This window comes from Diabrotica virgifera, chromosome 9 (genome assembly GCF_917563875.1).
Source record: "Diabrotica virgifera virgifera chromosome 9, PGI_DIABVI_V3a".
In the NCBI taxonomy this organism is placed as follows: domain Eukaryota; kingdom Metazoa; phylum Arthropoda; class Insecta; order Coleoptera; family Chrysomelidae; genus Diabrotica; species Diabrotica virgifera.
This window is the reverse complement of record NC_065451.1, coordinates 187,789,239-187,814,988: the sequence shown is the minus strand read 5'-3', so window position 1 is coordinate 187,814,988 and position 25,750 is coordinate 187,789,239. Positions and strand designations below refer to the sequence as shown.

General features: G+C 32.9%; 1 protein-coding gene across 1 annotated transcript; it reads right to left on the bottom strand.

Annotated features, from left to right (window-relative positions):
- Positions 1-529: 529 nt before the first annotated feature.
- Positions 530-25,750, bottom strand: LOC126892595 (macrophage mannose receptor 1-like). Its single transcript, XM_050662162.1, has 4 exons — positions 25,595-25,750; positions 19,700-19,806; positions 5,508-5,616; positions 530-846 (listed from the first exon to the last, which is right to left on the bottom strand). Exons 1-4 carry the CDS (start codon positions 25,680-25,682, stop codon positions 572-574), a joined length of 579 nt encoding a protein of 192 aa, XP_050518119.1. The 5' UTR covers positions 25,683-25,750; the 3' UTR covers positions 530-571.

The window sequence follows — 25,750 nt, the reverse complement described above, 5'->3', positions numbered from 1 at the left end:
TGTGTTTGAATCGTGGGGTGCTAACGTTGGTTCTTGTAATACCAGATGTACATGTTGGGAATCTGCATTGGTGGAAACGTGGGAGATTGACATTTCGTCATATGGTTTATGTGTTTGTTGCGAAGCTGCATTACCTAGGTTGGGTAAAGATTTTTCATTATTTGAATGTTGATCTTCTAGAACTGTCGATTCGGAACACTGAGATGCTTTGTGGCCAGGCTTTTTGCCATTGTAGCAGACCAAGCCATCTTGTGATATGAAAATCATATGATAGGTGTTATCAAACTCAAGTAGAAATGATTCCGGAAGTGTTAAATTGTGGGGACTGATGTATATTTGCCTCCTGAAGCTGAGAATATGGTTATATTCAGGTAAGGTGGAACTAATTTTAAGGAAGGTTGTAGGTGAAGCCGGTACTAAACAAATATTTTGTAATTCGTTGATTAGTATTTCATGAGGTATGGAGGGGCTTACGTTGGAGAGGACAACCCTCTCTGCTGGTGTAGAATGAAAATTAAATATACACTAAAGCGTTTATAATATTGTTGGTTTAAGCAATTTATTAAACATTTTAAACATTATTATACAAATTTAATTCACAATCATTTGTCATTTTAGCCTCGCAAATGACATTGTCTGGAGTCTCTCTATTTTCGTCGTTCCATCTAAGGCCTGTCTCGTATCTGTATTGAACTTCGATACAAGTTTCATCATTATCCATATAATTATTCGGTTCATTTGGTTTCCAGTTGGTAAAAGTTACAGGACGTCCTGTGGACATCCAGATCCATTTGTTGTACGGCAATCTAGTTCCCGATGTATAAAAATTGTATTCTCTACCCTGCACTGGAATTAAAAAAAAAAATAGAAATTTAAAAGAGCTTGATAATATTAACTAAGGTCATCGGTACATAATTCGCATATATTTTACGGCTATTCCTACCTTTTCTGTCTTTACACAGCAAATTATGTCTAGTAAAATTCTCACTGGTAGGGATCTGTAAACTGTACTTGACAATGTCATCATTAATTTTAAAGATGGCTTTTGAATGTTACTTGTATAATTATATATATACACCGTCCTTAGGCGTCAACGCCCTTCGGTAGGGACCTATGGAGGAGTATCATCAACCCGCAAGCCCTTATTCCTTGCCGTACCGCTCCTCAATAGGCCGATCAGACGCCAGTTATTGCAGACCAAGTCGTAGGTTCTATTTAATTTTCTACTAAGGCGTTGGCCTTTTATTAATTTCATGACCTGGCTAACGCTCGAACTCGAACCGTCGATCGCAAACCACTAAACTTGTCGATCGACTGCGCCTTTGCCAACTGGACTGTCTAGACCTACTTGTATAATTAATTACCTTAATTATTATTAATTCAGTTAATTAATATGATAATTTTTTCACTAACTATGTATTCAGTGATTATAATAATTTATCTACTGTACAACAGAAACTACTAATCAATCAAGCAAAGAGGAAAAGTGATAAAGTGATTTTTTAATAATATATTGTTACTATGAAACGCTTAAAATTTGGAACATTTTTAACAACAAAATACTTGGATCCCTGAATATATCCTCGTGTATTCTGTGCTTGGATATTCCATAAATAATAAACAATAAATAACTTTTTATTAAGTTCACGTCTTAAATCAATTATTTATCAAATACACTATATCAACATTATTTAATCAGCAACTCTAAATATTCCCGATGCCATGTCAAATATTTAAATTTGTCAATGTCTGACTGACAATACGCTAACAATATTCTATTCAACTGAGTGCGTTGTATGACAAAGATAGATTTGGAGACTATTACCTCGGACATTATGTTCATTTTTTTCGAATCTTGAAAAAACTAATAAATATTTTTGAAAAATTTAAACGCAGAATGAAAGACTAAATTATTACCGAGGACAGAAAGTTGCTTAGAATAAATAAAAAGTTCGAGAAATCAGATAGTTGAAATTAAAAATCACACTAAATTTTATCTTAGCTTTTCACCCCTGTAACTTATTTATATAAACATTATAGAAGTTGTCAGGGACTTTCGGCCCTCGCTAATAACGTAATCTTTCATTCTGCATTTAAATTTTTAAAAAATACCCATTAACTAGTTTTCTCAGGATTAAAAAAAATGAATCCCATTTGAATAGCATTGGAGTAGAAACTACGTACCCATCCCCTTAATTTATATAGGCGAGCGGCAGCAACCCCTAAAATTACGTTATACCGACCACGAAAATCAACTTTAAGGTGAATGACCAATTTTGGTGATTCTATATGTATTCGAGCTCGCTGAATCCGAATATGAAGTTAATTTTTATCTAGAATTGGTGGAAGATGTGCAAAAATGTGAAATATTAATTTTGATGATTTTTCGAATTTACCTCGCCGTGTCTTTGGTCGCTGTAAATATTTCCTTTTGAGAATTTTACAGTGTCATCTTTGAAGTATTTAGATAAGAACTAGCTTTGTAGAAAGTGTTTAAACAAATCAAAAAGGAGTTGTTAATTTTTAAACATCTTATCGTTATACTTTGTTAGTTTCATGTTTACTCAAACATAAATCCCTTGAATCGCGATTTTCGGCTCTTATTGGAGCCTTCATCGGAAGGAACGTAGGCACTGTTCTTCATATTTTAACTGATTCGTATCGAGAGGTTTGGAATCATTGCAACTGAAGTGATGATAGTAGGTGGCTAGCGCCATCTGGCATTGAAAGACGAAGATTGTTTTGCCTTCTCATTGCAACTGAATAAAAATGGTATACATTTTTATTTTATAGTCGTATTACTCCGTAGAGTAACTAGGTGCATTTTTCCGTTGGAACTTTACCAGCTGCAGACGGGGGATGTGAATTGCATAGTGTAGAATTCCTTCCCTCTCGTCTTAACTGCAGCATCCATTTGACTTGCAAATTGTAGAAGTCTTGGAAGTGTCACCAGGAAAGTGTACCAATAAGTTTTCAATTTAAAAATCTTTTTGTAATATTTTTAATATTTTCAATATTAATAATTTACTATTAGGATTGAAAACTACTTCGTCTTTCAATGCCAGATGGCGCTAGCCACCTACTATCATCACTTCAGTTGCAATGGGTGGGAAAACCTCTCGATACGAATCAGTTAAAATATGGAGAACAGTGCCTACGTTCCTTCCGATGAAGGCTCCAATTAGAGCCGAAAATCGCGATTCAAGGGACTGGACTGCACTCCGTATTCTAATTGAAAAGTAAGATTGTTTTGTCTTGCTTTACCTTTTTGATGAAACAACAATGTTGTGTCAGTATAGGTTTACTGTTTCTTATATTTCACTCAAAACGTAAGAGGAAGGAGAATCTAAGAAGATGATACAAAAGAGAATTAAAGGCATCTGAAACTCTGGACAAGCTTATCAAATGTAAAATGTACAGCAGGAAGATAGACGTTCCATCCAGACCAGTTAAAGATCTATGTGATATCCAAAATATAGGCAAACATGTACCGGATATACACAGAAGAAGAGACACGATCGTTTTTAAGTTATACTGGGATTTGGGAGACATTTCCAATCAGTTAAGCATTATAATTGCATTGATGGAACAGGTTAATGTAGCAAAGAGTGGTGGAAGAACCAATAACCATGCTTTTTATTTTGTTAAACAAGTTACAAAAGTAAGGGTGTGCATTGTACTGTACAGTGAATTTTACATCAACTTTCATTCCACATTTTTATTCTTGTTTCTATAAACAAGGTTTTTCTGTAACTAATAATCATTTTAAAATTCTTTTTTAGTTATTAGTAACACAAATATTGTTGCGTTCATAATATAGTCGGTATATCTTTATTGCGAATTAAAACATGATTAAAAATTAAAAAAAATAAAAACGTTTATTTTGTTAACTTTTTATGCCACTACTTACGACCGACCATCTTTTCCAAAACCCTATAAAACTTGAATTCAATACTGGCATATGTATATCAAAGTTCTCGAAATTCATACAATAGAAAAAAAAAGTAATATGTAACCATTCATTGACAAGTATTTGCTTTCTTCTGTCGACCTCTTATCCATAAATTATAATTTTGAATGGTATTTTATGATGTCACGAAACTTCATGGTCAATTATCTCAGAACTTCATTTTTGCGGTTGTGCCACTATAGAAATCAGTGAGCGACATGTTATTTTTATAAACGCTCCACACTGAGTACATCAAAAGCAGATAGGTACAAAAAAGACGTTTGGGGACGTTTTTAAATTTTAAGTATGTATAATTTGTGACGTTTCTGATTTGTTTACTTGTCAATGTCAGTTTGTTGAATTTTTGCTATTTTTCTGTCCTGTTTTTGCATTTAGAAGTTATTTATATTAAACAAACCGTTCTTTTCACAACTAATTTTTATACTGGAGTTTGAAATTTTATGGTAAGTGAATTTTATTGTGCAATTAATTTACATACAAAGTTAACCTCGGTTACAGTTAAGGAATGGTTTTGTTTAAGTTATCGTAGAAGTGAAGTGAAAAACAAAATAAATAACAAATAATATTTAATATCACTAATGATAAAAAATGAATCTACTAAGCTACTTCAAATGTAGCTATAATTCTGCACCAAAATTTAAAGTTCTATTTATTTGATAACGTGAAATTTTATAATATATTCCGTGATCGGAGCAGTACCCACTTTCTTTCACTTGCTGTTGCGTGGAATAGATTTCCGACTTATTTCGTATGCTTCAAATGACGACGCACGGGTAAAGAATCATGAACTCCACTGTACGTAGGTATTTTGATCTATCATCCAATATTAATTAAGTAATGAACAGTCTATATTAATATGTATTTTCTTTTCGAAAAATTATTTTTGATTGAATATTTTCACGTCCACTTAATAAAATTTCACGTAATGTTTGTTGCAATTAATATTTGGCTTAAAGAATCACGAAAAACTCACAAATGTGTATACTTAGGTATAGTATAGAGAATGCTTACGAAATAAAAAAGTACCATAAAATATAATTTTATTACAATACTAAAATACCATTCAATTTAAGAAAACTAAGAAAATACTCATTCTGAGTTTCGGCCAAACCTTGTATACTAAAAGTAAACATTTCGCTATATTGATAATGTTTAACAGTAGTGGACTACATTTAAAATCGTTTGAAGGCAAATAGAAATTTTGTTACGAATTTAACAAAAAAACGTAATTATCTTTTAAGCTACCTCATAGAATATTACAAAACTCTATACTTTAAGCAGGAATACATCAAGAAGAATCCAAAAATGTAAAAATATATAGGGTGTTTCATTAAAAAAAAACAACGTAAGTTTGTGTCACACTGTGGTCCTGTATATTTGAAAATATATACTTTTAAATTATGGTCCTATCTGTTCCCAGATTTTGACGTCAATAATTTTTTCGTATCTCTTACGACAAATCAGTAATTGGAATTCTTCACACTAATGTTCCACCCTGTATATAGCTACAACAAATACAGCAATGAATAATACTTACACAGCTCTTTCAGCTTACGAGAAAGGAAATCGTTTTCTTCTTTTGATTCTATACTAAGTAAATCCATATCAAGAGATTTGCAATGGAACATTGCTTGTAGCCAATTACCCTAAAAAATAAAAAAAATACTAAAATGTAAAACATAAATAAATAAAAACAAATAAAATAAATAAAGTCAATTTGTCAAAATCAAAGTTTTCACCTTAATTGCCCAGTCGGGATAGCATTTGACCTTGCATTACGAGCTGCCCCAAATTTTATTTTTCTAATCTTTAGGAGGGGTGAATAGTAGTATAAATTTAAAATCTCTACTGAATTCCACCCTTGCGTTAGCCGCCATATTGATTCTAAACGGGAACAGTTTTTGCTCAATGTCTCCGTCATTTTCAACAAAAATTGTACAAACTGAAATTGTTGAAAATCCGATTTTATAAAATTTCGTTTATATATCCTTAGAAAAACTCGAAATCGTCAGATAAGATAAGGTATGTTAAGTGCATGCAAAACAGTGTTTATTTCAAAAATCTGATGATTTGGCGGGGCGTAAGGAAATGGGTGAGTCATAAAGTTTCACAAGAAAAAAGCGAATATTTCGTGAAATGAACGATATATCCAAAAACTAAAAAATACGTACTCAATATTTGTCAAAATCTATCGAATGATAACAAAGACGACTCTCCACGAAGAAGGGTGGGGGGTAAATTTAAAATTTTAAATACGAATCCCGCGATATTTCGCGAAGTGAATATCAGATCAAAAAACAGAAAAATACACTTATTCAATATAGGTACGAGTATTTGAAAAATCTATCGAGTGGTACCAAACACGACGCCCCACGGAGATGGGGGAGGGGTTACTTTAAAATTTTAAATAGAAGCCCCCATTTTTTATTGCAGATTCGGATTCCTTACGTAAAAATAAGTAACTTTTATTTGAAACATTTTTTCGAATTATGGATAAATGGCGCTATAATCGAAAAAAACGATTGTTGGAAATGAAAAATTAAATTAAAAATGAAAAGTCCCCACTAAAATGGAAAACTTTAGTTACTTTTTTTTTGGTGTTAGAACCTACTCTTCACAACCCAATAGGTCCCAAAAGCGCTCGAGTGACTGCACATTTAGCATACTTTCCTCCCCAACTATTAATACGGAATCCTAATATACAGTTGAGTCCGGGAATCTTTACCCGTGCGTCATCATTTAAAGCATACGAAATAAGCCGATGATATGTCGGAAATTGAAATTTACTAAACGCAACAGCAAGTGATAGTAAGTGACTTGCTGTTGCGTTTAGTAAACTTCAATGTCCGATTTATCATCGATTTATTTCGTATGCTTTAAATGATGACGCACGGGTAAAGATTCCCGGACTTAACTGTAGGTCGACTTGCACCCATCTGCTTTCCGGATGAAACATTTTTTTTTATTATATTTTATACACAGACAAATATTTCTAGCATGGGATGCCTATCAAAATCGTGTCATAGCTTAAGGGGGGGGGGGCGTAGGGATTGAAATCAATATTTCAAGCACTTTTGTTAAAGTATGGTCGAATTATTTTATTTTTAAATTAAATAGGCATATTCAGTACAATTCATAGATTATTCAAGAAAAAATATTGAAAAATAAGCCAACTGCGGCAAATTTTTAAAGACACCTAAAAAACAATAAATTTTGCGGTGTACATCAGAACTCTTTATTGGATCCTCGCAAATAAAAGATTTAAAAATAATTTATTAGTATACGAGTTTCTCAAGGTAACGCGCTCGAGTTTTTTACTTTTATCATATTTTGCCTTTTTGATAACACTCAGATGTCAAAACAACGAATTTTTTTGAAAATGGTCGAGTAGTTTTTGAGTTACAATGTCTACAGCCTTTGAAAAAAGCAGTTTTGAGAAAAACGCTTTTAATGTATTGCCAACATATTTTTGAATCGCGAGCTAATTTACAAAAGAAAATGAGAACAGCTGTTGACCGTTGTTCACTACTTTCAAGCGTGCTGGCGCGAACTTGCTGCAAAGCGAGTCAAATGTAAGTAGATAGGGAGATAGTACTTTCACCTCGCTTTGCAGCAGGTTCGCGCCAGCACGCTTGAACGTAGTGAACAACGGTCAACAGCTGTTCTCATTTTCTTTTGTAAATTACTCCGCGATATAGTGTAGTATAGTTGATCCAAAAGATGGCATAACCCAGACATCCAAAGTGAAAGTTATCCTTCAACACCAAATTGTTCTATATGGTCAACACAATGCCCAGAAAAAAGTCACACCATTTTGAGCGTCGGGTTTGGGGGGAGAGGGGGGAGAAATCGGTAAATTCGTATTTTTTTAAAGTTTTTCGCCAATATTTCTAAAACTATGCGGTTTAGCATAAACAACCCTCTATACAAAATTGTTCTACATTAAATTTGAAATAAAAAAGGCCCTATGAATAATCTTTCTAAAATGAATGGTTCCAAAGTTACGGAGGTAGTATAGTATAACTGGTCCAAAAAAAGGCCTAACCAAAACATCCAAAGTAAAAATTTTCCTCCAAAACCAAAATGTTCTATATGGTCCATATATTGTTCAGTAAAAAGTTACACCATTTTGAGCGTCCGGTTTGGGAGGGAGATGGGAGAGAAGCCGGTAAATCAGTAGTTTTTTTTTTGTTTTTCGTCAATATTTCTAAAATTATGCTTTAGCGTAAACAATCTTATATAAAAAAATATTCTACATGAAATTTAAAACAAAATATGTTCTATACATAATTGTTATAGAATCAACGGTTCCAGAGTTACAGAGGGTGAAAAGTCGAAGTTTTCGATACTTTTTATATTTTTTTGGGCAATATTTATGATATAACTATTCCAAAAACCCAGACATCCAAAGTTAAAGTTATCCTCCAACACCAAATTGTTCCATATGGTCCACATAATGTTCAGAAAAAAGTCACACCATTTTGAGCGTCGGGTTTGGGGGGGGAGAGGGGAGAGAAATCGGTAAATATAAAAAGTATCGAAAACCTCCACTTTTCACCCTCCGTAATTCTAGAACCGTTGATTTGATAACAATTATGTATGGAACCTTTTTTGTTTTAAATTTTATGTAGAACATTTTTCTATAGAACAGTCCTTACGCTAAAGCACAGTTTTAGAAATATTGACGAAAAACTTAAAATACTACTAATTTACCTACTTCTCCCCTATCTCCCCCCAAACCGGACGCTCAAAATGGTGTAACTTTTTACTGAACAATATGTGGACTATATAGAACAATTTGGTGTTGAAGGAAAAGTTTTACTTTGGTAGGCCTGTGTTAGGCCTTTTTTTGGACCAATTATACTATACTACCTCCGTAACTTTGGAACTGTTCATTTTAGAAGGGTTGTGCATAGGGACTTTTTTATTTCAAATTTAATGTAGAACAATTTTCCTGTAAACACCCTGTCGAATATTCTAGCATTTAAAAAATATTGAAATTAAAACTTAGTTGTAGCCCTAGCCTCTCTTAACATTCTGCTTTTTGACTGATTCACTTATGTTGGATAATGAAAAAGTTAGGTACTTTGACAAGTATCCATGTTCTTCATCAATATAGGGTGTTTCTTAATAAGTGCGACAAACTTTAAGGGGTAATTCTTCATGAAAAATTAATGGCCATTTGATTTATAAACATAGTCTGCAAATGCTTCGTTTCCGAGGAACCGGGTGTTGAATTTTCTCGTACACACTGACAATTTATTTATTGCTCTAAAACCGGTTGAGATATGCAAATGAAATGTGGTGGGTTTTAAGTGACAGTCATTGCGCATTTTTTGACGTACAACTATGTATTTTATATTCACCATTGTGGTGAATACGGGTCATATTATCCGGTCATATTATCCGGTCATATTACCTGTATGCACGCCAATGGCGAATATAAAATTTTTACTTGCATGTCAAAAAATGTGAAATAACTACCTCTTAAAATCTACCAAATTTAGGTAAATTTAGGTTTAGATTCAAGAAGGTTGCAAAAAAGAACAGCAACAAAAAGTGCGATATGAGAATACTAAAAGATATGAAAACAAAAGAGACAGTCGCACAGATTCTTTCAGAGAAGCTAATTAATGTGGAGTAAACATATTTATAATGCCGAAGAATCACTCCAAAATATATGTGAAACCTTTAACAACATCAGAGAAGAACATCTTAATAGAAAAGAAAGAGATGAGAAAAAGTTGGATGAACGACAATATACTACAACTTATGGAAGAAAGAAGAAAATCAAAAAACAACAAAATAATGTACAACACGATTCAGAGACAAATAAGAACTGAAATAAGAAAGGCCAAAGAAAATTGGTTAAAATCACAGTGTGAAGAGATAGAGTCGTTAGAGCAAAAACATGATACGTTTAACATGCATAAAAAGGTGAAACAAGCAGCTGGTCTTCAGAAATCCAACACAGCTAGCAAATTGCGAGACCAACAGGGGAATATCATCACAGACAGAAATCAAGAAATCTGCATATGGACAAAATACATACAGGAACTTTTTGATGATACTAGATCCGAACAACCTCCATCCTACATATGTGATGACCACTTACCAATCACATCAGGTGAAGTGGAAAGAGCAATATCACAACTAAAAGATGACAAAGCTCCTGGACCTGACAATGCATATGCTGAACTCATAAAACTATTTAACACCGACGGACTCAACGCCTAACCAAAATATTTAACGACATATATTTAAGCGGAGTAATACCAAAAGCATGGTTGAAGTCGACGTTTGTTGCTTTACCAAAGAAAACAAAGTCCGTATCCTGCAGTGATTTCCGAACCATCAGCTTAATGAGCCATATTTTAAAGCTATTTCTAAAAATTATACATCAAAGGATATATAGACTGTGCGAAGAAAAAATCAGCCGAACACAGTTTGGTTTTCGAAATGCAGTGGGTACAAGAGAGGCTCTATTTAGTATACAAGTGCTATTTCAACGATGTAGAGACGTGAATTGCGATATTTATGCATGTTTCATTGATTACCATAAAGCGTTAGATACAGTAAAGCACGACAAGCTGATGGAGATATTAACCAATATTGGAATAAACACCTGTGATTTAAGGATTATCAGCAATCTGTACTGGAATCAAACATCATCTATCCGGACAGAGGCAGGAGAATCCGACGATATCAAAATCAAACGTGGGGTCCGTCAGGGATGTATACTATCCCCACTGCTGTTTAACATCTACTCTGAGGAAATCTTTCAAGAAGCATTGGATGATGTTGAAGCCGGAATTAGAATTAACGGAGAATGTATCAATAACATAAGATACGCAGACGACACTGTGGTATTCGCTGACAGTTCTGAAGCCCTACAGGAGTTAATGAGCAGAATCGCAGAAGTCAGTCAGAGATACGGACTTTCACTAAACACTAAAAAAACCAAATGTATGATGATCTCTAAGAATGAACAGCAATTTGGACGAATCAGTGTGAATGGTCAACAAATAGAAAGAGTAAAAACATACACCTACCTTGGTACGAACGTCAATGAAAATTGGGACCATTCTATAGAAATCAAATGTAGGATAGAGAAAGCAAGATCTGCATTTCAAAAAATGGCAAAGTTGTTCAAATGTCATGATTTGTCGCTACCCATAAAAGTCAGATTACTACGATGTTATATATTTCCTATACTGTTGTACGGAGTTGAGTCGTGGACTCTCACAGACGCCACCTGCAAGAAAATTGAGGCTTTTGAGATGTGGCTTTATCGTCGAATCCTGAAGATATCTTATACCGACCACATTACTAATGAGGGTGTTTTGCTGAGAATGAAAAAAGAAAAAGAGCTGTTAATCAAAATAAAAACAGCCAAAATCGAATACCTCGGTCACATCATGAGGAACAGTGAGAGATATGGACTGTTGCAACTGGTCTTGCAGGGAAAAGTAGAGGGAAAGCGAGGACCAGGAAGGCGAAGGATTTCCTGGCTGAAAAATCTACGAACGTGGTTCAACACAACCACTACAAATCTTTTCAGAGCAGCAGTGTGCAAAGCGCAGATTGCCATGATGGTCGCCAACATCCGAAACGGATAGGCACTACAAGGAGAAGAAAATCTACCATATTTCATTTGCATATCTCAACCGGTTTTAGAGCAATAAATAAATCGTCAGTTTGTAATAAAAAATTCAACATCCCGTAGCTAGGAAACGAAGCAAACTGTCATTATTTTTTCATGCAGAATTACCCCTTAAAGTTTGTCGCACTTACTTAGAAACACCCTTTGTTGATGAAGAACATGGCTAGTTGTCAAAGTACCTAACTTTTTTATTATCCAACTTAAGTGAATGAGTCAAAAGCAGAATGTTAAGCAAGGCTAAGGCTACAAGTGAGTTTTAATTTCAATATTTTTTAAATGCTAGAATATTCGACAGGGTGTTACGAACTTTCAGGAAAAATACAGTATTATTGTTACACCCGGTATACAATGACATTTACATGTTAAGCAACACTATTACTAAATCCATATACTTAGACAAAAAGGCTGTAACATATTAAAAAAAATAACTAAAATCGGACAAGAGGTTTGGGAGATTCGAGACATCAACAATGACCCATGTTTAAGGTGTCCCATATTTTTTGGCCAGGAGTGTATATTTCTACTTTTTTTCAGAGTCACATTCAAAAACCAGAAAAACTGGTTTTATAGATTTTAAAATAGGTCCAATCAAGTTTTTTCTTAGTGCAGCAACTGAAGGTTTTCATCTCCGATTTCGTTGAACCTTCATCGATTTTCATGAAAATTGGTGTGTAGTTAGAGGATACCTCAAGGAACAAAGGTGACATGATGCCATCTTGCGCTTTTACCCTGGGGGTGGATGCTGCCCCTTCCCGAGGGTGAAAATTATTTTATTAAAAATATTAACACTAATCGATAGAGGATCAAATTATAAGCAAAGTTTGTTATATAGAGTTATTAATATAAATCAATACTTTTTGATTTATTAAAGATCCAATATTTTATTTTTTCGTAATAAATGCATGTTTTAAAGCTGTTTTTCACGTATAACTCCGAAACTATAAGCTTTTACAAAAAAGTTATTATTACCAAATTAAAGATAATAAAAAATTTAATACACTCCCTACTTAAAGAACTAAACTAATGTTATTTTAAAGTGAGTTATGGGTAATTGAATGTATATTTTTTTCGATGAGTACTCAAATCTAAGTATTCAGGCTTAAATAATGGGAAAACTATGCATTTTATAAAATATACCTGCTGAATACTTGTCAAAGAACTTCGGAATACCTATCAAATGAGCTATAGAAGTTAATAGCATTAAAATTACGCAAGTTGTGATGAAAATAAGAGAACCCTTTCGAATTTTTTAGGAAAAAGTGAAAAATAAACATATGCCATTTCAAAAAAAAAAATAAATTTTATAGTAATATATACTACAGTTTTTTTTATATTAGCATAAGTAATGATTTCAACAATTTTGACCGGTTTAGAATGCATATTTTTGAAAAAATGTATAATTTAAAAAAATCATATTTTTTAAAATTATCGTAATTTTCATTTTTTTATATAATAACTCCAAAACTACGTGCAGTCACTGAAGGTTTTCACCTCAAGGAACAAAGGTAAGATGATGCCAACTTGCGCTTTTACCCTGGGGGTGGATGCCACCCCTTCTCGGACTGAAAATTATTTTATTAAAAATAATACCATAAGTCGATAGAGGGACAAATTATAAGCAAAATTTGTTATATAAAGTTATTAAAATAAATCAACACTTTTTGAGTTATTAAAGACCAAAGATTTTATTTTTTCGTAAAAAAATGCATGTTTTAAATCGGATTTTCACGTATCAATCAAAAATTATAAGCTTTTACAAAAAAGTTATTATTACTGAAATTGAAGATAATAAAAAATTGAATACATTTATCGTATAAAGAACTAAACTAATGTTAGTTCCAAATAAGTTATTGGCAATTGAATGTGTATTTTTTTCGACGAGTACTCAAATCAAAAATATTCAAGCTTAAATAACGGGAAAACGATGCAATGTATTAAATATTCCTGCTAAATATTTGCCGAAGTACTTCGGAATACCTATCAAATGAGCTTCAGAACAAGGTAATAGCGTCAAAATTAAGCAAGTTATAATGAAATTAAAAGAACCATTTCGAATTTTTTAGGAAAAAGTGAAAAATAAAACATACGCCATTTCCACAAAAATTAAAATTTATAGTAATCCTTACATAAACTTCTTTATATTAGCATAAGTAATGATTTCAACAATTTTGACCGGTTTAGAATGCATATTTTTGAAAAAAGGTATAATTTAAAAAAATCAGAATTTTTAAAATTATCGTAATTTTCATTTTTTTTTTTTTGATAATAACTCCAAAACTACTTAATATACGTTAAAAATGATGTGTACTCATATTTTAGGTTTTTCTGTGTTGAATATTTAACCAGTCTTACTATCTCTATTGGGTAAAAAATAACCGAGATAGAAACGTTAAAAGCTTAAATTTTGCTACGAGAACCTTGTAACCGGGTCAATTTACCATTTTATTTTTAAAAAAGTAAAAGGTTTTAAAGATTAAATTCAACGCGGTTTAATAGCCCTTGGAATTAACTTTCAAATAGTTTTTAGATAGACCTGATACCATCAAAATTAACGGAGGTACTTAAAAAAACACAATAACATTTTTTGGAAAAATTTTTAAAAGATAAATTTTGAAAAATTTTGGAGCATAAATTTTAATGGAATCAACTTGTTCGGGGGCTCAGTTGATAGATATTTCTAAGTACTTTGAGAAATGTTTAATAAGTTTATTTTATAAATTGAATCAATTTTCCGTTATTTAAGCTTGAATACATAGATTTGGGTACTCGCCGAAAAAAATATACATTCATCCTGAATTACCTATAACTCACTTTCAGTTAACACTAAAAGATTTTTCTAGCAACGAGTTTATTTAGTTTTTTATTAGCTTCAATTTTGGTAATAATAACTTTTTTGTTAAAACCTATAGTTTTTGAGTTATTTATCAAAAATTGGTTAAAAATATGCAATTTTCTCACGAAAAATTAAAATTTTTGATCTTTTTTTTTTCCTTACATTACGCATCAACCACGCAGGGTTATTAGCGTGTATGGATTGTGTTACAAAATTATAACTTAAAAATAGATTTTAAACATAACAATAGGAAATTATAAAAAGCTCTAAATCTATACAAAATAAAGTAAAATATTATATTTTTGGTAAGAGGTTGCAGTCTTTGAGGAATGTGAAGATGCTTTTTGTATCACTGTCTTTTCCGAGTGCACTATTTAATGTTGGTGGTATGTTGCACTTTTTTCGTTGCACTTTATACTTCGGACACTGCAATAAACAATGCTTTACGGTAAGGACACTTCTACACAAATCACACACAGGTTGATCGGCATGTTGGAGTATGTAGTCATGGGTTAATCGAGTATGGCTAATCCGGAGACGAGTGAAGATTACTTGCTCTCTTCTGTTTTTGAATTGTGGAATTTGATTGTGGTTAATGTCAACTTCGTATAGCTTGGTTGATGAGTCCCTCCATGTATCCTGCCATATTTTAAAAGTACTTACTTTGAAATATGCTTTCAGGTCGGTGTGTAGGGTTTTCATATTCTCTTCTGCGTTTGGGTTATTAGGTGCATTCTTTGCTATTTTGTCCACAACCTCGTTACCTTCGATTCCATTATGAGATGGTACCAAAATAAAATTAACTTTAATATTCATATTTTCTGCATATTTCAGTTCCTTTTTAATGAAAAGTAGTAGTGGATGATCAGAATAGAGTTGTTTTAATGCCAATATTGAGCTGAGAGAATCTGTGATAATGATGTTTCTCTTATTATTTTTGTTAACTATCAGAGCCAATGCTTTTAGAATAGCAAACAGTTCAGCGGTGAACGTTGTTGTATATGAAGGTAATTTATAAGCTGCTGTGTAATCTGACGAGTAGATTGCTGCGCCAGTTCCGTCTTCGTTTTTGGAGGCATCGGTGTAAACTTTGAAGCAGCTACCATATTTGCTTAATATTTTAAGAAATTCTTGATTGATTTGACTTGCAGGCGTTTCTGATTTGTTTAGTCGCAATAAGCTGGTATCAGTAGAGGGAAGGCGAATTGTCCAAGGAGGAGGGGTTTGGATTGCGGAAATATCGTAGGTGTCTGGAAAATGAATACCTAATTTTGATAAGTAAGTTTGTATGCGGTAATAAAAAGGGTGGTCAGTTCTATTTGAGTTTTGGAAACAACTTTTAAAACGGTCAGCAAATACGTTGTGTATAACTGGGTTACCTTGATTAGAGGATACTGCAGCGGCATAAGAAAGACTTAGATATTGTCTTCTAAACGATAGTGGGATCTCGCCAGTCTCCCAGTATAGAGTTTGTGTTGGACTTGTGTGGTGTGCTCCTAAGGAAATTCGAAGACCTGTATTTTGAATCACATCTATTGTTTTTAAGTACGTCTTTTTTGAGGAGTTGTAAACGATTGAGCCGTAGTCAAGTTTGGGAACGTACTAGGGCCTTGTAGATATGTAGTAATGTAGACGAGTCGGCGCGCCATTTTTTGTTTGCAAGTGATCGGAACAAATTTATTCCAGGCTGACATGTCTTTTTTAAATATTCTAAATGTATTTTCCAAGTTAGTTTTTGATCAAATATCGTACCGAGAAATCTAACTTCGTCTACACATTTAACCTGTGCTCCATTTAAGTATAATTTCTTCAGTTGTATTTGGTGACTTTTCGTAAAACACACTGCTTTGGTTTTAAGGGTATTAAACTGAAGTCCACTTGTGGATGACCATTCTTCAATATGATTTATGGCTTTTTGGACATGGTTATGGATGGTTGTTGGGTTCTTTCCTCTACAAAATATAACCAAATCATCTGCATATAGCCTAGCTTTTACAGGATGTTTAATTTTTGCGGTAATAGAGTTCATAGCTATAAGAAACAGAGTTGTGCTAAGGTTCGAGCCCTGTGGTATACCATTTTCTTGATTTCTTGTTGAGGAATATACGCCATCTACTCTGACTTGAAACTGTCTATTTTCTAATAAGTTTGATATATATTTGAGTATATTACCTCTAATTTTCCATTCACTAAGAGTTTTTAATATTGATAATTTCCACACTGTATCGTAGGCTTTACGAATGTCGAAAAATATTCCGATACAATGTTGTTTAGTTGCAAAAGCCTCATGTATTTCCGATTCTACGTCAATAAGATTGTCTACAGTAGAACGATGTTTTCTGAAGCCACTCTGTTCTGGCATGTTCTGGTATGATTAATTTTTTTGATTCCAAATACCACATTAGTCTGTTGCTTATTATTTTCTCTAGAATTTTGCCCATACTACAAGTAAGAAACATTGGCCTATATGTTTCGGGATCTGATTTTGATTTACTTTGCTTAGGAATAGGAATTATTATTGAATTTCTCCACGATTTTGGAAATAAACTTTTCGAGAAGATTAAGTTGAAAATGCTGAGTAAGTTTTCTTTAGATGGGTAGGTGAGGTTTTTTAGAAAAATAGTGGGTATATTATCTGGTCCAGGGCACGAGTTCTTACAGTTTTTTATTACCGCTTCTAATTCATCCATCGATATTGGAAAGTTTATTTCACTATTATGTTGATCTTCATAATCTATGGTATATCTTTCTTCATTTCTTTTGTTCCTTAAGAAATTTAGTAAATAGTTTGCGTCGCTTGAATTTTTTTCATAAACTAATGCCAGTATATTTGATATTTCTTTTTGGGATTTATATATTATATTATTTTTCTCTAACAGATTTATTGACTTGTGTGCTTTTGCACCTTTTTGTGCTTTTTACTTTTTTCCATACCCCATGTATGGGGTAGGTAGGAAAATAATTTTTAACCCCGAGAAGGGGCGGCATCCACCCCCATGGTAAAAGCGTAAGTTGGCACCATGTCACCTTTGTTCCTTGAGACATCCTCTAACCACACCAATTTTCATGCAAATCGATGGAGGTTCAACGAAATCGGAGGTAATAGCTCATATTATCCACCTTTAGTGACTGCACTATATAGGTTATATACACACGTAGCATTCTCAAAACACGATCAAACACGTGGGTGAAACACGTTCAAACTCCGCAAAAACGTGGGAGACTTTTTGAGGGGTTTTGGGGGATTTGAACGTGTTTCGTCCAATTTTTTAATGCCCCAACCTAAAGGACTCATTTATGTCAATTTATATAAAGCTTAAAAGATGGTAGACATACTTATATAGCCCGATCAAAGAACAATCAGACCCCAAAAAAATAAAGGAAGGATGAAAATTTGGAAATAGGTAGTTGAAATTGTCTACTATTATATAATAAAAAGTTTACAATTCTGCATCCCCTCCATTTTACAAAAATGGAGAGGAATATCCCCTCTAGAATATGAAAAAATACATTCAAAATAAGACCGGAATTGGATAAAATGACTAATTCTAAACAACTTTTCTTCTATAGAGTTTTTTCACTAAGTCAATACTTTTGTAGTTATTTGCGAGTAAATATGTTCATGTTTAACAAAATAAAGCATGTTTTTGGACGGTTTTTCGGAGATAACTCAAAAAGTAAGTATTTTATCGAAAAAAATATCCTTAGTAAATATATAGCCCATCAAAAATTGAAAAAAAAAATGGTGTATACATGAGGCCTGTAGACCCATTAGAAGCAGAGTTGCAGCTAATGAAAAGTAGGTTCTTCGTCAAATTCCAAATCGAATATTTCAATATGAAATAACTCAAAAACGGAGCACTTTTAGGGGAAAATTCATTTTAAATTTTTTAAAGTGTTTAGAAAAAGGTTTATTTTTGTTGTTAAAAAAAACTTGTAATATTAAAAGTAGGTGAGTTACGCTCAAAATATTGTTGGTCCCTTTTATTTTTTGGTAAAAACAATCGCGAAAATCGCTCCCTAATTAACATCACATATACGTTTTAACATTACCACTTTACAAGTTACTTTGTCTATGTAATATTTATATGATCTGTAAGTTTCATCGGTTCAGAGTGCTTCGTTTTGAAAAAGCTGTAGTTAAAATGGCTTGAACGAGTCACTAAACACGAGTTTAGGCAAATTTTGAACAGCCGTAGCATAACCAATTTTTGTCTCAAAAGAAAACAAAAAATCAAAAATATTCAGAAAAGCAAAACGTAAATTTTATTACTCTTTGAGATTTTTGGTATTCCTAATTGTTTTTAAGTTAATTCCATAAATATTTACGATTTTTCTCAAAATAAAAAAAAAATGTTTTATTTTAAACTCAATTTTTTTCAAAACTGAGCACTTTGAACCAATGAAACTTATAGATAATATAAACAATACATAAGTAAAGTAACTTGTAAGTCGGTAACGATTAATTTTTATTTAAGAAGCTAATTAAGGGTTGATTTTCGCCATTTTTTTACCAAAAACTAAAAGGGACCAACAATATTTTGAGCGTAACTCACTTACTTTTAACGTTAAAATTTTTTTTTTGACAAAAATAAAGCTTTTTTTAAACACTTTAAAAAGTTTTAATGAATTTTCCCCGAAAAGTGCTCCGTTTTTTGGTTATTTCACATTGAAATATTCGATTTGGAATTTGACGAAGAAGAACATATATCTCATTATCTGCAACTCTGCTTCTACTGGGTCTGCAGACCTCTCGCATACACCATTTTTTTCAATTTTTTATGAGCTATATTTTTGCTAAGAATATTTTTTTCGCTAAAATACTTACTTTTTGAGTTACCTGCGAAAAACCGTCCAAAAACATGTTTTTTTTGTTAAAAAATGAACACATTCATTCGCAAATAACTCGAAAAGTATTAACTTAGTGAAAAAACTCTATAGAACAAAAGTTACTTAGAATTAGTCATTTTATCCAATTCCGGACTTGTTTTGAACGTATATTTTTTCACACCCGAGAAAATATTTTTTACCCCGTATTTCCCAATTTTTGTAAAACGGAGGGGATGTAGAACTGTAAACTTTTTCTTATATAATAATAGACAATTTCAACTACCAATTCTCAAATTTTCATCCTTCCTTTATTTTTTAGAGATATTCGTAAAATTTTGCGTTCCCTGATTGGGCTAATATCACAGAATATAATTTTAAAAGGCTTAGTTAACAACTTAGTTACCTCCCATGCATATCCAATGTAATATATAGTATCTTCGAATACAATTGTATCTTTTTCTTTGTCGAAACCCCTTAAGCCCCTCAGGGGCGTCGGAGCTTCAATTGTATCTAAAAAAATTAAACATTCTTATAAATGAAAATTTTGATTAAAGTTTTACGAATTAAACCAATTAAATAGTCTAGAGGTTAGCTATTTAACAGGTAACAATTTAATTGTTCATACGGCTGTATCTCGTAACCTAAAAGAGATATTTTTTTCAAAATAAAATGAAAATGGCGTTTACTTAATTTTAGTCCCAATTTACGCCATTTTCTTTGTTTTTTTTTCAAGCCTCAAATTTGATTTGAATTTTTTTTAATCTCTTTTAGTTTACTCGCTAAAGTCTTATAAACAATTTATATAACAATTTTTACAATTATTATAATGCTAAATACATATTTATATTTTATAAAATTTTAAAATGAACTGTTCTAATTATTATTGTGTTTTTTTTTCAGGTATGTCCAATATGAGTCTTATGTAAGTCTAAATTTTTAGTTAATTTTAAACTACTTTCCCGATCAAGGCAAAATTTTACGAAAACCTCCAAAAAAATAAATGAAGGATGACAATTTGGCAATAGGTAGTTGAAATTGTCTATTATTATATAAGAAAAATATTGCAATGCTACATCCCCTCCATTTTACCAAAATTGGAAAATACGGGGTGAAAAATTTTTTCTTGGGGTGAAAAAATATACGTTCAAAATAAGTCCGGAATTGGACAAAATGACTAATTGTAAGTAACTTTTGTTTTATAGAGTTTTTTTACTAAGTCAATACTTTTTCGAGTTATTTGCAAGTGAATGTATTCATTTTTAACAAAAAAAAAATGTTTTTGGACGGTTTTTCGGAGATAACTGAAAAAGTAAGTATTTTAGCGAAAAAAATATTCTTAGGTAAAATATAGCTTCTAAAAAATTTAAAAAATGGTGTATGCGTGAGGTCTGACGATCCAGCAGAAGCAGAGTTGCAGCTAATGAAATGTAGGTTCTTCTTTGTCAAATTCCAAATCAAATAATTCAATGCGAAATAACCAAAAACAGAGCACTTTTCGGAAAAAATTCATTACAACTTTTTTAAAGTGTTTAAAAAAAGGTTTATTTTTGTTTTGTTTTAAACTTCTAACATTAAAAGTAAATGAGTTACGCTCAAAATATTGTTGGTACCTTTTATTTTTTGGTAAAAAAATGGCGAAAATCACCCCTTAATTAGCTTCTCAAATAAAATTAATCGTTACCGCTTTACAAGTTACTTTACTTATGTATTGCTTATATTATCTATAAGTTTCATTGGTTCAAAGTGTTCAAAGTTCAATGTCAAAGTTTAAAATAAAACATTTTTTTTTATTTTGAAAAAAATCGTAATTGTTTATGGAATTAACTTAAAAACAATTAGGAATACCAAAAATCTCAAAGAGCAATAAAATGTACATTTTGCTTTTCTAATAATTTTTGATTTTTTGTTTTCTTGTTAAACAAAATTGGTTATGCTATGGCTGTTCAAAATTTGCCTAAACTCGTGATTAGTTACTCGTTCAAGCCATTTTAAATACAGCTTTTTCAAAACGAAGCACTTTGAACCTATGAAACTTACAGATCATATAAATAATAGATAGTCAAAGTAACTTGTGAAGTGGTAATGTTACAATGTATATGTGATGCAAATTGGGGGGTAATTTTCGCGATTTTTTTGCCAAAAAATAAAAGGACCAACAATATTTGGAGCGTAATTCACTTACTTTCAATATTACGAGTTTTTTTTTTAAACAAAAATAAACCTTTTTTTAAACACTTTAAAAAAGTTAAAATGAATTTTCCCCTAAAAGTTCTCCGTTTTTGGGTTATTTCACATTGAAATATTCGATATGGAATTAGAGAGGGTGATATAAGAAAAAGTTTACAATTCTACATCCCCTCCATTTTACAAAAATGGAGGGGACGTAGAATTGAAAAGTTTTTCTTATATAATAATAGACAATTTCAAATACCTATTCCCAAATTTTCAATCTTCCTTAATTTTTTTTTGGGTCAGATTGTTCTTTGATCGGATTGTTCATTTTGTTCAGATTTGGTCAGATTGTTCTTTCATATAAACTTGACATATTTAAACAAATAAAAGGTGTCCCGAATGAATAACAATAAAGTGTGTTTATATCATGTAAAAATAAAGGTTTTAATAAAATATAAGGATTTATCACGTAAAAATAGCAATAAATTTTTACGTGATCAATCTTCAGGAATTCAGTATCAAATAATATAGACGTTAATAGAAGTGTACTGCCCTGTAACGGTTTAGCATAGGATTTTGTGTTCCTCAGAAAAATCAGCCCAACAAGATGATAAGGTTAATTAAAGACATTAATACGAAGAACAAAACCAGAATAAAAGTCGAGAATGAACTAACATCGGAAGTAGAAATCAACTCGGGAATCAGACAAGGGGATAGCTTGAGCCCATTGCTTTTTAATTTGGCCATGGACAAAATCATAGAAAACATTAAAGGTACTGGAAATGGATATAAGATGGCGGAAAAACAAATAAAAATCCTCTGTTATGCTGACGATGCAATCTTAATCTCCGATAACGAGGATAACCTACAGCGAATGGCACAAACTTTCAATACAGTGGCGAAGAATTACAACATGAAAATATCAACAGCCAAGACAAAATCCTTGGTGGTCTCAAGGGAACCCATAAGATGCAAATTAGTAATTATCAACCAACTAATTGAACAAGTCTCGAGATTCCAATATCTGGGCAGAGGCGGCTCTAGTCGATGTAGCGCCCGTGTGCAGTCGATGCTCTGGCGCCCTTTGGTAGACGCGCAGTCGAAATGGAATAGTCGAATAGGTATCTACCTATTCCTAGTACTAGTACATAGGGTATTAGAGGGTAATAGGTACACTTATATTGTAAACAAAAATCCAGATGTAAATAGTCTAATATTAAACGATGTCGGGAGCCAATAGGTATTCACAGCGTCAGAACAACCTACCCAAAAGAGAGGCAGATTGCAGACGTTTTATCGGCAGATGGTTTACCTTCAAACTAATTTGTCGACCAAATATCGGCCGACAGTTTAATCAGTGTGAGCTAACTAGGACTTGCGCACACACGACGATTGTTTATCGGTCGATAGTTCAATTCTCTCCTAGTTTTGGTATCCAATATGAATATTTTTTTAATATTTTGCGAGAAAATGGCATCGTCTAATTCACAATCGTTAATTGTAGGAACCTGCATGGCCCAATTAGCATGACTAGTTCATTGACGGTCTTTTGAAGTTATACTTCTTTAGGCGCGCTTGAGAATAAAATTTCATAATTCTGCGCGCATGCGCACACAGACAGTATGTACTTAGTTGCAATGAATTGTTCAGAATTAAAAAACGGCTCCGAACTCTGGAGAGGAAAGAGATAAGAGGTAGAGCATTGGACTAGAGATCGAGAGGTCGCGGGTTCAAATCCCGGACGATTCACGTTTTTTTTTAATTGTTGATAGTTTTAATAAAAAAATTTTGAAAGTGGTAGGTAAGAAAGTTAGTTTAATATTTAAATAAAATGCAAATATAAACAGTTAAGTATATTTATTTCGTTGAAATTATATAATAGAAGTATAACTTCTATCGTGCGTACAAAGTACACAAACACATTCTTTTTTTGGGTAATCAAGTAATTTAGAATACATTGTGTAGAATTTTCCACTAAATAATCTGTCACTGAGAATTCATCATCAGCATCATCAACGGTAGAAGAAAGCCTTCCTTAGATGTATCCATTCATTGTAGTTAATTGTTTTTTGCATTCATTCGTGACCAGCCATTCACTTGATGTCATCAGTCCATCTTGTTTGAGGTCTGCCTCTACTTATTTTGCTAGTCGTTGGTCGCCATTTAAGAATTTGCTTCATCCAATAGTTTTCCATTTTCCTTTGTTTCCTGCCAGTTCCGTTTTAACATGACAATCTTCTGGATCACGTCTGTTACTTTTAACCGTCGCGTCGTCTTATTTCTTTCACTGTAAATTGGATGCACTCAATGCTCTCGGAATCTCTTCTTGAATTTCCTCCTCCATTATATGAGAGCGATAATAACATTTCTGGATAATTTTTTCATTGTGCGACTACTAACTTCAACAGTCAAATAAGAACTTTAGTACTAAATCGTTCGAGAATAGTCGGTCGGCTGTTGATAGCGTGCGCCCTCTTCACCAACCCGACTGTTTAGTTGGCTCGGTATGCGCACTAACAGCCCATCCCGACTAAACTATCGGCCGATAAAAAGTCTGCAGTATGCGGTGCTCATGCTACTGCAGTGTTTTATCCTTCCAGTGTTTTAATTTTTGAAAGAACGAAAAAGTGTCATTACTTTGCTTTAAAAGTTCGAAGCGTTCGTCAAATTTAGTAGTTGCTGTATCTAATAGGTAATAGTAGAAGTTTACTTTAAAATGTATTTTCGCGTCAGTTACTTATTCATCTTCCGCCTCCTATTTAAAAAAAAATCATATTTTATGTTGAAACAAAGTAACCAAAGTAACGGACCCGCTCTTTGGTGCTAGGCGCCCCTAATATCCCGGCGCCCGTGTGCACCGCACACCCTGCACAATAGGTAAACCCGCCTCTGTATCTGGGAATCGAAATATGTAGTTATGGGGATGTTAAAGAGAGCGTCCGAAAGCAAGCAAATAAAGCCAATTGCGTGTCAGGATGTCTGAGGGATGTCATCTGGAGAAACAAAGATATGAGGCTGGAAGGGAAAGTATGCATATACAAATCATGTGTAAGACCGATCATGACGTACGCGATAGAAACAAGATGTGACACAGCAGAGACCAAGAGGATACTGAGAACATCAGAAATGAGAACGCTGAGGGTCTAGGACGTTTCATCGCCGCCGTTTCGATGCTGCCCGTTCGATGCCGATGCCGGCCGATTCATCGCCAGTCAATTAATCGCTATCTGATATATTTCCGAATTTTCGACAAAATTATTAGTTATTTTTAGTATTAATTAGGAATTCTAGGAAATGCGAGATATGACGGCGATGAAATGGACTGGCGATGAACCGGCGGCATCTAAACGGCCGGCGATGAACCGGCGGCATCGAAACGTCCCGTTCCGAACGCTGAGGTCAATAACTGGGAAAACACTGAGAGACAGACTACCGAACGGCAGAATAAGAGATCTCTGTAAAATACAAGATATAGTACAGTGGGGAAGACAGAGACGACGAGAGTGGAATCAGCATGTGACGAGAATGGACAGCGAGAGAATAGCCCGTATAGCCAGGGATTCGAAGCCAACAGGCAAGCGACCGATAGGAAGGCCCTTTAAAAGGAAGGAGATAGCTGGCAGTCAACATCACAGCTACGAATACAAGCGCAAAATCGGTAAGGAACAGGCCAAGAGGCCTATTATAAGAAGAAGAAGAAGAAGAAGAAGAAGAAGAAGAAGAAGAAGAAGAAGAAGAAGACTTGTATCACGCAGACCACGAGGAATACTCAAAACCAGATGGGAGAACCAGATAGTCGAGGACCTAGAAGGATTAGAAAACTAATAGGGTATCTATCTTCTATAAATTTGTATGTTGCATAAAATATAATCATGTAAGTACTACTGTCAATCAAATTCCAATATACTTCAATCGTTAAGTCGCTAATACCTTTTGAGAGGTGGGCTTTTAATGTTAATGAGCTGCTAAAAACTTATAATAAAAAATTCCACTACAAGAAAACAAAAATAATAATTAATAAGTAACAATAATATATATTGTCAAAAAGTAGCTAAAGATTGTGATTAAATAAAAATGAGAACACAATTTAATGCTTTTTATAATAATTATTATTTTAATTACGTACCATTCGTTTGCCCAACTGGATTTGCAATATTCATTTTAACATCGAATGAAATCATACATAGTACAAGAACTATAATTTGGTTTTCCATTCTACTTAACTTTGATTGGGTGTGAGATATTATATTACAAATTTTTGTCCACTGTCTTATATATGGTC

Coding starts and splice junctions, on each gene's coding strand:
- LOC126892595 (XM_050662162.1), bottom strand. CDS start 25,682: ATGGAAAACCAAATTATAGTTCTTGTACTATGTATGATTTCATTCGAT. Junction 19,807..25,594: donor TCCAGTTGGGCAAACGAATG/GTACGTAATTAA, acceptor TAATTTTTTTAG/ATACAATTGAAGCTCCGACG. Junction 847..5,507: donor TCGTAAGCTGAAAGAGCTGT/GTAAGTATTATT, acceptor TTTTAATTCCAG/TGCAGGGTAGAGAATACAAT.